Below are 13,513 nucleotides of genomic sequence, written 5' to 3'. Positions count from 1 at the left end.
TCAGCCTATTAGGTAAAGTCGGGGAATATTCAGGGAAGAAATTCCTATAATTAGAAAAAATAAAAGATTACACAGAAAGTAGAGATTTTAGTTGTGGGTAGGGATCAAATGACATTCATTTGTTGAAGTGGACCAAATGACTCAAAGACAGAGGTTATTATTTACCCTACTTCAACACAGCAGACACTAACGTGGGTTTGGAAAGGGAGATGCCTCCTGTGTGTTTACTTGTGGTGTGGATGAGGAGATGCCATTGACTTGCCACACACACACCAGCCAATGCTTTTTTCTCTTTGTTGTCAATAATCAGTGTTCCATACTGCCTTAAAAAACCTAAAACACATTTCAGTGGCACCCACAACCAAAATATCATTGTGTAACTAACATTAAATAAAAATTGGAAGTGGCCATTCAATATCATAAATCGTAAAAGAGTCTTTTGTACCACTGCTCCTTTAGAATGTAGTGGTTTTTACCTCATCACCATGGATAGTAGATGGCCTTTTGTCTCTAAATGTCCCAGTCCTTGTGGGATAAGATAATTAAACACGACCCATAAGTAACACTAAGTTTTTAGAGGACTTATTTTCTAAAAACATGGCCTTAATTTGTACTATAGTCTCTAATTTTTCTTTTTAATTTTGGAAAACTAAAAAGTGTGACTTTTCAAACTTACTTAATTTAAAATTACTCCAAAAAAGAAAAGAAAAGAAAAGAAAAAACTCACTATAGTGGGATGCTAGGATTGCATTCATCCCAGCATGCCCCACCACTGTTCTTTGGATGGCAATCACAGGACCCAGACATCAAGCTGTGGAAGAGATTCTTCCAAGCAACAGCATCTGGCTCTTTGGCAAACTGAACAGGCAGTTGCCCTGGTGGCTTTGGAGTTGCCTCTGGGTCTGTCACAGGGTATGGCTGCTGATGGAGGATCTGGATTCTTGTCTTCATTTTCATTTTGCTATCTTTCTTGTATACCTTTTGGGCATCCGAAGTTTCTCTCTTTTTCATGAGGCAAATGCTGCCTTCTGGAAGTTCGATGGCTCTTTCCATCGACCCTGCTGTACTTTAGTAAGTACTCCTTTCCACTTCTTACATCCCTACAGAAGTATAAAAACGGGCAAGCATCCTGGCATTCTACTTCATACCCCACCTGCAGAGAGAATCAGAAATTCTATTCTCAGACCTGAATATCCTGAGCCTGTATTTTCACCATCTTTACTCCCACTTGATAGATGCGTATTTTTAGTCAGAATACCACCTAATCTCAAGGAATCTTTCCTTTTTCATTCTGATGATTGTGCAATCTAAACTGATAAGGAGGTCTAAAATCATAGGGATCTTAGTTTAAGGGATTCATGAGCAACTATAAATGAAGCCCTTGGAAAAGCATGCACTTGACCAGCTCTACAACCAAGGAGCTCTCAAACCCTCTTGGCTCTGAAGAAAATGTAAGGCCAAAACTTGAAAGGAAAGGAAAGAATGAGGGTTGGGTTTTTTGTTTTTTTGATGCTTCAGGGGCAAACAACCCAAAACTCTCAGCCTTCTGGCTAATTTGCATGAAGAGCATTCATTAATGGGCTCTCTGCAGCCCACAGACTCTGCCTGGGTGTTGTGACCAAAAGACAATGCAGCTATGGGTAATGACACAGCTCCAGGTGTCCAGAAATATAGACAAGCAAGATTGCTCTAGAAGAGGCAAGGGTGGGTGTGGGGTGGGGGTGGGCATTATAACACTGGCCACCTCTAAAGAGACATTGCTCAAATCTGTCACTTGATCACCATATTCAATAACTCCATCAGTCACCTAAGGAATGATCATCATCATTATATATGTTTTATAGACAGGAAACAAAACAGGAAGGGGAAGGATCTTGATAAGAAAAACTACATCTGAGTATAAGTTGTTACACAGGAAATCCTAAATTTAAAAGGACATAAAATTCATCTGTTTCCAAAATTGCCAAGTAGGTGAAGGTAAAATGGTCCCAAACAAGCAAATATGTAATAACCATTTCTTACTGCGATAGGGAATTTTAGAAAATCACCATTGTCATTATTTTGAATAATTTTTGCATTCGTTTAAAAAAATAAGACTATAATGGTGCTATAGACATATATTGGATCCATAATGGCTGAAAACAACACACAGTTTGTTTTTAGTCCTAACCAAAAAAGTAAAAATTCTTTTGTTGTAGAGCACACACTCTGTTGACAAATACACACTCAGTTGCCCTGACTTTCGGTTTTAAAACAAATCCTATCTGCAGAGTAAGGGTCAGGTACCATCCAGAACTCCTGTAAACAACCTCTCCAGCTTTCCCTGGGAACACCACTGTGAGTGAACAGCAAAAGCCTTCACAACCTCAAACCACTGCATCTTACTGTTTCATCTAGAGGAAAAGTAGGTAATAGAAAATTTCAAATAGAATGTTTGTTGCGACTCCTTGCTTATTTGTAGGAAAGAAAAACAAAACAAAACCCCATAGTTTCCCAGATAGGAGCCTGATAATGTCTCTGAACATTATCAGTTCTTGAAAACAGGGGTTGGTGATTTGGCTAGCAAGCACAAGGTCCAGGGTTCAGTTCCTTGCACTGAAAAACAAAAAACAAAAAACAAAAAACAAAAAACAAAAAAAACCCAAGTAATTCTTGACAGTTACCTAATATGTAATAGGCTTCCAATTATGCTTGTTGAATGAATGAATAAATGTGAATTTGTGTTATAATCCCCTTGAAAATATGTGCCTTGGAGATTCCTTAGATTGCTAATCACCATCTTTAGATAAGTCAGAGATTTCAGTGGAAATTATTGCATGTGAAAAATACATTCAATCTAACAAGTGTGAATTAATTTTTTTATTGAACCAATCTCACTTAAAATCTTTATGGAGGTCTGGCAAGGTGGTTCAGAGGGTAAAGGTGACTGCTGCCAAGTCTGGCAACCTGAGTTTAGCACCCAGGACCCACATTATAGAATGAGAGAACCAACTCCCACAAAGTTGTCCTCTGACTTGCATACATGGCACACACATGCCTATGCGCGCGCAAACACACACACGCACACACACACACAATTTTGTAAAAGTAATAATAATTACAGTGAAGATATTGTGGAGTCAAGTATAGTGTTTCCATGTGATCCTAGTACTAGGGAGACTAAGGAGAACTGTTGTGAATTCAAGGCCAACCTGAGATATATAGAAAGACTCTATTTCACTAAGTCAAGAAAGAAGAAGAAAGGAATACTAAAAAAGAAAAAAACTGCATAGCCTAATGTTAAGTGTTTGGGGCCATCATGTGGAGTCTGTAATTGACCAAAGTTGTATTTACACAGTGCCAACTACCAAAACATTTAAACATACTTCTGAAATCTCGAGCATAATGGGATTATTTGATATATCATAGAAAAAAATAGTGTCCACAGATTGTCTCTTTGTTAGGGAAACTTACATCCAAGCCTGTGCTATTTCTGTTTTGTTGTTGAAACCCTAGGAAAAGAACCTGTTCAACTGAAGTTCAAGGTCCTACTGACACACAACATCTCCAGACCAGTCTCTTCTGTATTTCTCTGACATGTCTTGTGCATTAGGACAAGGGAGCAGAGCCAAAAGGAAGCTGCTTTTCTAAGAATCAAAATACAGCATCTTTACTTTGTGTGAACTATGTGTTCCTTCAGTGATGCCTCTAACATTCATGTTTGGGAACTGAGAACTGGAAGCAATTTTATCTTTCACTCTTTTGTTTGTTCATTAGTTGAATAAGCTGCCAGGAAACTGCCATTTAGGCTACAAGCTACTGTCTGTTGCTGAACTAGCTTAAATGGCATTTCAGAAATTATTTAGGGATGCCATTATTGAGTAGCTATCCAAAGTGAGACGCATATTAATAAAGATGCCTTCAAGCATCCATAGGTTAAATGCCAAGAGTCTGTTTATGGCATTTGGCTTGTTGCTTGAGTAATACTGAGGATTCAAACTGTCCCCTAAAAGAGAACCATTGCTCACTAGTCTAGGAGGCCTTAGTTTCCTCTTCAATATCCAGCCCTCTCACACGGTCTCCTCAAAAGCAGACACTAGGGCTGGGTTGACAAGTAGTAACTGGTAGAGGACTTTCACTTGAACCACATGAAAAAATGAATTTGAAAGGCTGAGGGGAAAGCTCCGGATACATTGTGCGGGAAGAGAGGGTGTTCAAAGATTGATGTGGGGAAGGGGGAGAGAAGGTTCCTGTGTGGTTGGTAACAGGCTTTCACTCAAATCTGGTGACAATGCTGAATCCCACCTCCCTGGCCTAAGAGAGGTAGCAGAGAGGCTTGGGCATTGGGTGAGGGGGAAGCAGGGAGGGAATCCAGGCCTGATTGCCTTCAGAGGCTCTGAGAAGCTCCCTAACCTATGGCCAAAATTAAGTCTGCAGGAAAGTGAATAGACAAGAGACTAGAGGGGAAGTGGAACTCGGTAGTTGGAGGGACACAGAGAGCAGCATGTATTTGAAAGGAAGGTTTTCCCGCAGGGAAGGGGCTGTCCCCTGTTGGGTCTTGGAGAATGGTCCCTGGCTTCTCCATGAGGCTGGATGTGTACCAGTGCCTTAGGGCAGCTTCAGAAGTCTGTCTGCATCATCCCTTTCCCTCCCAGACACTTTCGAAGGACTCAAGCCCCAGGTCCCCGCCATACCCCTCTCCCCTACACTTCAAGTGGCTGCTGGAAGCCAGAAGCCTAGGGATTCAGACTGTTCAGCAGACCCTTGGTTGGGAAAATGATGGCTTGGCTGCTTCTACGGCCTGTAGCAGCGCTCTGATCCCCACTGGGACAGCAGCGGAAGTTGGGGGGGGGTGTCACTGATGGGCGCTCCCCCTCTCTCATCTGCCTAAGCCCGGGCTGCGAGGCTGTGCTTGAAAAGGAACTTGGGGCAGGGCTGGGCTGGTTCCTGTGGTTGTAGGACGCCAAGCAGGAAGGGTCTCCAGAGAACATAAATTCAGTCTGCCCTTTCCCCAAACTGTACCCTGTACCCGGTCCAAGGGCCCCGGAACTGGGAATAAAGCTCGACTCCTCCTGTCCCCAATTAGGAACGCTGGTGGCAGCGGTCCCGGGACCCTGACTTAGCGTCGTGTTCGTTCCACGCTGAACTTTCTAGCCAGGGTTCCCTTCCTGCTCTGGCTCCTGGAAAGCCACCACCCTGGTGCAAGTTCTCAGTAGGCCTCCCTTCTTCCTCTAAAGCAAAGCTCAGAGCGGGTCGCCGTGGCTTGCTAGGCCAGAATCCGGACGTGTCAGGGTCTAAGATAGGTTGCGACCCTCCTCCCAAAGAAACCCACGCGCGACCGCGAGCGCACAGACAGACACGGAGAGCCAGGCACGCTCACACGCACACATACACGCATGCTTTGCTCCCCACACCGGGCCGCAAAACTGGCTGCTTCGGCCGGGTGACTATGTACGCTCAGACCCTTCCCACCCAACATGACCTCGGGTGGACAAGATTTCCCCCGTAACTTCTCCATTCAGAAGGCAGACCAGCCTACTTGATTAAACTTCTCAAAGTGTACCAGGTGGCTTTCGCCCCCCCTCCCCCGCCCCCCCAAATCCTACAGCTCACGGGGCCTGCGGCCGCCCTCACCAAGCTCTGAGGGCCTGCACAAGGTTTGCGCCACGCTCGGACACCCGAGTGTCTTTATCCCGGAGGCGCTGCGCGGTACCCAGAGACATCGGGGCAGGGACTCCCGCCGCCGCGCCATGAGCTGGAAAAAAACAAAAAACAAAAAAACAAAAAAACCCGGCCAAACCGAAGCCGAGCCTGAGCCGTGCACCTTAAGAAACCCCAAGTAAGGGATGGGTGAAGTGGGGAAGGAGGGAGTCTGGGGAGTTTGCTCCGAGCGCCTCAGGTAGGAGCACTTCTCCCTGACTCTGATGCGACTACATTAGAGTTAATGGCAGCCGCCTGCTTCTCATTATTAATTGTCTTTGTGTTTGGATAAAGTATGTAATCTTCTTCCCGACCACACCATTAAAATAGGTTGCCTTTTCAATTAAGAACTATTGTGAGCACAGCAGTCAGTTTTGCTAATGAAGACGCATCATATTTTCCCTTAAAAATTAAAAGGAAGAAAATCCAGTTTTTTATTAGACGCGATTATGGATAAATTACACGAAGGTTTCCCTAAAATTCGTGCGAACATGTAGTGCATTAAACGGCAGGCTTTTAAATATATTGAAATTTCTGTAGATAAAAGAAAAACTTGGCTAGCAAACATTTCCAAGCCCACTTCGTTCAGATTTGTAAAAGCAAATACTATGAGTTCATTCCCCCCCCCCAGGTGCACTTAAAACATAAAACAAAGCAAGTACAGCGGCTATCTAAAAAAAAAAAAAAAAAAAAAAAAAAGTCTGTAAACTTTGGGGCGGAGGTGCCCTCCTAGTTTACAGATGAGTTCTCAAACTGAAGCTGAGAATACTGAAAGTGTGCTCTGCACATTTAGGTCTGCAACATTTCATGGATACCTCAGCTCCATCACTTGAGAGCAAAGTGCGTTGACTATGCCCTACAATTAGTTTTTGCTTCCTTCCTTGCCCGCCCCCCCCCCAGCCCGCCCTTCTTAAACACAAATTGAAAGCTAATAACCATGATGGAACTGCTTAGAATTCTATGCTTTTGCAATAAGCAAGTTCTCCGGTTTTGTTAAATATTAAGTGGCAAAGTTCTAAACCTGAAGTTTTAACGTGAATTGGACATCCGCCTCCACGGATGTGTGGGTACAAAGTTTGGATCCTTGAAAAATGCACCGTGTGTGTCAGAGATTAGTGTGTCACTCACTAATCTCCAAGTTGTGGAATATGCAACGAAAAGGACCTATCAAGAGGAGCTATGTGTTCTTATCTGAATTTTAAAAATAGGTTAATTTTTGCTTGTGGAATACTGTTTCGAATAAATAAGTCTGCCTCATTCAATATGAGATGCCTAATAGGAGCCACATTGAGTCTAGCATTTGAAACACACACACACACACACACACACACACACCAAATTCTTCCAAGTAGAAGAAAGAAGTTCCTACCAGCAGCAGGGCTTTCCTTTGTAAGGGCAACATCAGTGGTTTCTTGCACACATGATTTTTTTTTCCAGGTTTGGGGTGTTATGTCTTTTAAATATTGAACTCTCTCTTTTTAATCAACTAGCTTCTTAAAATGATCTGCAAAGAGTGGGAAATTAGATTTTCGATTAAAACCTTATCCCATCTCGAAGGATTACTTCATATTGATTCTTAAATATGGCTACAATTGATGGGCTCTAATTAAAAATCCAAAGAAAAAGTCTGCCATGCCCATATAAAAGAAGCTTTTCATATAGGGAAATAAAGCTTGTAAAAGGTTACAAATAAAAGATTAGAGTTTTATCCAAACTAGTTTAAAGCTTCACTGTGGTTTTCTTTTCTTCTTTTTTTCCTTTCTTACAAAACCATTCCTGGGTCTTTTCCCCCCCAGTTTTAAATGAAGTTTGCAAACAGGCAAGATATTGGAGTGTAATGGTTGTTTTGCATCAGCTCTATAGCTCAAGGCTGCTGCCTGCAGTAGAATTGATTTCAAGGAAACTTTAAGACTAGCAGATGAAAATTATTGAAACTGACTGCCACCATCCTTTATCAGTCTATCCACAACACACACACACACACACACACACACACACACACACACACACACACACACTCGCCTTTACTCTCCCTCATCCTAACCCTGCCCTGCACACACCCTACCCTTGGTCCTCATACTCCCTGGGACAGGCACATAGCTCCTAGCTCACACTCAGCTCATAAATGTCTCACAGCCCACGTCTCCCACTTGTCACACAATCTTAATCCGTTACATTCCGGAACAACATGCTACTCTCTCTCTCTCTCTCTCTCTCTCTCTCTCTCTCTCTCTCTCTTTCTCCATTTGGAGTTTGGCTCCTGCTCTTTTATCAACAGCACACACAATTCTATCTTTAAAGTTATTTCTTTTTTCCTTACCCTCTTTTCTGAAGCAACCGAAGTATAGGGACTGAATGACTCAAGCTTAATTCATAAATGGTCGGCTGCTTTATATCCCCCCACCCTGTTCACAGTGCCAATCTTAAATCCTGTTAAAAATAATCAGAATTAAGGTTGGTAAGTTTTAAAATAAAGTCATACTTAAAAACCTAATGAAGAATTAATTACTTCTTTTTCATAGGTGATGTTTCTCAGGCAAAATGCGGTGTTTGCTCCCCCTCCAACTGTCCACTGAAATGCTGGGAAGATTTGAAATTAATCTTCATATTTTGGAAGTTGGTGTTAGGGAGTCTAGCTACCCCCCACCAACTGTGCCCTTGTTGGATATGGGTTTTCTTTTTCTTTTAATTAGCCTGAAAGACTCCAGAGATAGCTCCCCTCCCCCCACCCACTCCCAAAGTTAATAAACTTGGGGAAAAGTTTGGAATATCTTAAACTAGTTCCACATTTTTGAATGAAGAAAAATAAGCCCAGTTAGTGATATACATGGATCTAGATTTCAAAACATGAATATCAGCCATAATCTGGTAACTGCATGCAAGCCTTGACAAATAATTTGATTCTCCCCTTACATTGCTTCTTTTCATTTAGCTTCTGAGTCCTTTATATTGAATCTGCCTAGCAAGGTAATTATACACATGGCAATTAAAACCACCCACTTGTTAACGAGAATTATTGAAAAACACAAAGCATGCTACCATTAAGTCAGATTCTTAGGAAAGGTTTTGTTTTTGTTTTTGTTTTTTTAATGGGAGAAAAGTTAGACTCTGAATAAAGGAAATACAAAGAATAGTAAGTATATCGGAGTCTCAAGAACTTACTGAAAACCAAGAGATGCCATCCAAGGAGTCTTTTTCTCCATCAAGCTTCCAAGGTTTTCTGTGAAACAGCCCAACCCCCTTCCCTCCCCCAAAGCCAGTGGCTTTTGTCCTGACCTAGAATAGAGTTTGTGGAAACGGTACCTGAGCCGGGCTGTCTGCAATTTCCAAATTGACAAGAAGAGACTGGAAGATAAAGAGCATGTTCTTACAGGTGAAGAGCAATTTTGCAACTTTTCCAGGCGACACAGGAGAAAGCTTGCCTGCTACCAACTGCTGAAGAGTCTGGGCAGAATTACTCTAGAAAGAAAAAGAAAAGTCTTTTTTTCCCCTTCCCTCCCTTGTCTACATTTCTGTCTCTGGCTCTCTTTCCCCTCTGTCTCTCTCTCTTTCAGATCCAATCTTTTCAGAGCTGCAGCACATTGCTAAGCTAAAGGGAAATTCTCTTTGATAAAGCGGTGTTTCCAGCTTCGGGGGTTTAAAACCTAAATCTATATTCAAATCTGGCTGAAGGTGTGTTCTGGGATTTATGAAAGCCTCTTAAAGGGGTAAATTTACCAAACCGTGACAAAATCATCACAATCTTACTTTAGACATCTGAAGTGGATGAGAATTTTAAAGAGACCCTTGTTTATTTAACACTGTCCATTTCCAACTGGTGGTTTATTGGCCCTGTATTTCTGCGAAGTTATTAGACTAGAGGACAAGGGAAAAGCGGGGGTTGTGTGCTGCCAGCCGCTAAAGGGGAAAGCCCTCCCACGCTGCATCCAGCAGAAATCCTCCGCTGTCGAGAGCACTCTGGAATTTTCAAGGAGGTTCGACTGCTTTGGGTTGTCTCAGACGACAGCCCAAACCTTTGCTTGGGACTTGAGGTGTTCCCTACTCTCCGGACCCTACTGCAGATGGATCTCTCTCTCCGATTTTTTTCACTTACTTGGAGAGACTAGCAAGTTCTATTTCTTTATCGAACCCCACCTCCACTGTCCCCGCGGCCTTGCTCCGCCACATCCACCAGGTTCATTTTTTTTTTTTCTTTTTTGCCCTTTGATGCTTTGAACATCCTTATGATCAAACTGGGAATAACTCTTTTCTAGGGATGGGAAATAAACTCTTCTCCAAGAGATTCCCATGAACTTGCCCTTCCGTCATCCAAAGCACGGTGGCTCAGACTGAGAGCCAGGACCTGCCTTCCCACAGCCCGCGCCACGCGGGACAACCGCCTGGGACATTCCCCCTCCTAAATGAAAGGCCTTAGGGACAGTCACCAGGTGTTTCAGCACAGTGGGGGCGGGGTAGCAGAAAGGTCCGTACTCACCCTCCCTCCCCTGCCCCCCGCCTCCAGCCTAGGCCCCCATAAAGTCGTTACTCCAGGGTACGCGACAGCCTGTTTTCTTCATACTGGAGCTGCTACGGAAAAGCCAGGAAGAACTGTTGGACAGGCCCGTGGGCTCTCCGGGGTTCGTGGAGCCGCCGGGACCCAAAGCTCTTAAGACACACCTGCAAGTCTGCCGGGGCAGCCGAGTGACCAGCCCAAGACTGAGCCGGAGTCGAGCCTAGCCGGGCTGCGGAGAGCTTGCAGCCTCGTGCGCACTCCCGTAATTCGCTAATTGCTGTAAATCCCAAGGACGGCCACATTTGATTACACATACAGTATAAGAACCGACAACAAAGCGACGAATTAATTACTGACTTCATTAACATAGGTCCCCAAATTAAAGGCAACGAGCTGTTTCTTTAGGCCCACTAGCAGTGGTGTCGACGGTGATTGAGGTAGTGAGGGGGTGGTGGGGATTTTGGTTGCTGGTGTGTGTGTTTTTTTGTTTTTTGTTTTTTTTCTCCTTCGGCGTTGGGAGTTGTGAGGGAAAAGCTGTCCTTTCCCATCACTCCCGCGCCATTAACACACACTCAGCAGTTGCGTTTGCCCCCCATCCCGTAATACTCCGTCCAATCTCTTTCTGCCCTTCTAGAAAACTCAGATACTAGTGAAAGCTGTCCGGTCCTCGATCTGGATCTGACAAGTTGAGCTGTTTTCCTAGTCCTGATGCATCCCAGCGCCCGGGTTTCAGCCTCAGGCTAGGGCGGCTCCATCCCTGTTAGCTCCAGGCCCTACAGCATCAGGAATTTGTTCTTATGCAGAAACTGTTTCCACAGGGGGCTTTTGCCACCCGGCACTCAAACCCGAGAGATTTGAGATAGCCCCACCTTGGCCCACAACCAGCCCTGGGGGTAGATTTGGGAGTTCGTGGATCTCCCCCGCCCCCCATCTTGTTCTGGGTTTCTCACATTGAAAAAATCATGCGCGGAAACGCAGCGCTCCGAGACAGGGAGTTATTCGTAAGGGGTTGAAGAGCAGCGAGGAGGCTGGGGTTTTCAAATAATTAGTTCACAGCCTTGTGAATTTATCTCTCTTTTCACTGCATGTCCACACCTCATTCCTGGCTTTCTTCCTTCGCCGGCTTTTCTCTCAACGCCGGCTGGCCCTGTTAAAGGGGACATAGTCGTGTTTTTAAGCCTTAGCGTGAGCCTGGGTTAGAATTCTGCCTGACCCACACATTCTTTGCTAGTGTTGGAGTCGAAAGCCCAGTTATTCCCCCCTCCCACTCTTCTCCAGCTTTGATTTAACTATTTTCATTTTCCTGTCTTAAGTTGTTTTGGTGTCCTTTCCCTAAAATAAAAACAAAAAAGGAGAGGACAAGAAAGGGGTGTAAAGGAAGAAAAGACCGAAGGGGGAGACCTTCCTGTCCATCATTTTAATTATACAATTAGTTCACATGCTCCGGCCCATAATGTATATTTTAAGCGCAGTCCAGTGTTTCTAAGAACATTCTGGTAGTGTCGGAGGCCTGGATTTGTTGCCTGCTCTTCCCCCGGTGCAGCAGCGGCCTGTTTTCCTCCCCCTGTTGTGTGTTTTTATTATTTTCCCTCTGGCTTAGATGTGTCAATCATTCTCTCCCTGCCATTGGTTGGAGAGTTTGCGTCAAAAAGTTGCCAGAGAGGCGCTTTCTCAGCAAATCTCCCTGAGAGCGGAACCTTTCTCAGCTCCAACTCAGCCTCCACTGTTATTAAAAATAAAAATCGCTAGAGCAGCTCGGTGGCCACATCTACTTTGTATGTATCGTCGACGGACACACGCTTGTATACAACTCTGGCCACTTCATTTTCTGTTCTCTAAAAAAGGATTTTTTTTTTTTTTGCTTATGTTTGACTTTTTATGGAAGGGTGAAGACTACAAGGTTTTTTTTTTTGTTTTTTGTTTTTTGTTTTTTTTAACCGAATACTCTTGATTTCTTTTAGGCTAGCTGGCTATTTGGAATCTTGAAGGATAGTTTGATTTTTTTTTTTTTTTCTTTTCTAACCTCCAATGCGGCTGTAAGGTAAGTGTCCGTCTGTCTTGTCTATGGCGATATCTTTGTGTTCCCCAGTCTGCCGTGACCCCCCGCACCTCTAATAGACATTCTCGTGCAACTCTGTGGACGTGGAGGTCCTCTGGGGCTGATTTTTTTTTTCCTAGTAAGAATTTTGAGGCCAAATAATGGCCATTAGGAAAATTTGACGATCTGTGGAAGAGGGCGGGAGTGGGAGGGAGCCAGAGCGCTTGCTCCTGGGGGTCGCCGCTGCGGCGGAACGTCGTGGAAATCCTACGAGTCTAATCTGGGGTGTTGGGGAGGGGTTTTGTTCTTATGTCCACCCTATACATGGCTTTTCCTCGCGAGCTTTGTATTTGGTCACCTAGTTTTAGCTGGAGTCCTTAGGCTTGATCCCAAGGATATTTTTAGTGTCTGTGACAAAAATGATACTTGTGCTCGTACCTGGGTTGGTAAATTCAAACAATGATAATAAGGGGAGGAGGGTGCTTCCGAAGGCCCGTGCGCCGGAAGCCCGGCTCCTCGATCAGTCGGCCGGGACCGCGCGGGTTGCCTCTCGAGCCCCCAGTTTGCAATGGGAGCCGAAATCCAAGCTGATAACCAAGGAGGCGGAATTAGGGCGTCTGGTTACTCCTGCGCCGCGCGCCTGGTCTCCCTTCTTCGTCTTCTCTTCCCCTAGCTTAGAGCAGTTCTGCTCCCCGCCTTTTCTCAAAGATTCTAGAGCTTCTCAATCCTTAATATCACGCCCTCCGCGTCCCTAGGGGTGTAGTTCCCCCACCCGTGGCGCTGAACGCGGTGGTCGTGGTCCCGGGGATAGATCACCAGGCGGAGGCCGCTAGTTAGACAGGGTTTTAAACGCAACTTTGCTCCGGGTGGTGCAGGGCACGCGCGCGCCGGCCTCTGCGCGCACTTGGGGTGGTCAAAAGTGGGGGTGAACGAACGCCTGGTTGCTCCCGGTCAGCGACTGCGGAATTCCTCCTCTGGGACTTGGGCTTTTCAGTCGTTCTGGATCTGGGGCAGCCTCGTGGGCCGCTGCGCATTTATTTATGTACTGCCTTCTCAGGCTCGGGGACAATGATGTGTCGTGGGTCAAGGCCTGCCTAGGAACCGTCAGAAGGTCCCCTCTAACACTGGGCCTAACGACGAGTCGCGCTGCAAACTCCGAAGAAGTGGCGGTGTTGATGCGTTCAAGTGACTATTGAGAGCCAGTGTCCGATTTCACGACAGGTTTTTCTGGAAACTCTAGAGCCCCGAACCGAATTCGTCCTTTACAGAGAGAAGCGGTGTTGGTGTTCGGAGAGAGAAGGCCC

General features: G+C 44.9%; 1 protein-coding gene across 1 annotated transcript in view; it reads right to left on the bottom strand.

Annotated features, from left to right (window-relative positions):
- LOC100767106 (heterogeneous nuclear ribonucleoprotein A3-like) overlaps nt 1-12,293 on the bottom strand; it is a 108,478-nt gene extending 96,185 nt beyond the window's left edge. The window contains 4 exon segments of the mRNA XM_035453085.1: nt 5,586-5,734; nt 8,983-9,138; nt 10,336-10,448; nt 12,281-12,293. Of these exon segments, the coding sequence (XP_035308976.1) occupies nt 5,586-5,734; nt 8,983-9,138; nt 10,336-10,448; nt 12,281-12,293 (431 nt within the window).
- Nucleotides 12,294-13,513: the final 1,220 nt, after the last annotated feature.

Source organism: Cricetulus griseus, assembly GCF_003668045.3.
Source record: "Cricetulus griseus strain 17A/GY chromosome 1 unlocalized genomic scaffold, alternate assembly CriGri-PICRH-1.0 chr1_1, whole genome shotgun sequence".
Lineage (NCBI taxonomy): Eukaryota > Metazoa > Chordata > Mammalia > Rodentia > Cricetidae > Cricetulus > Cricetulus griseus.
This window is presented reverse-complemented; position numbering and strand designations above follow the sequence as displayed.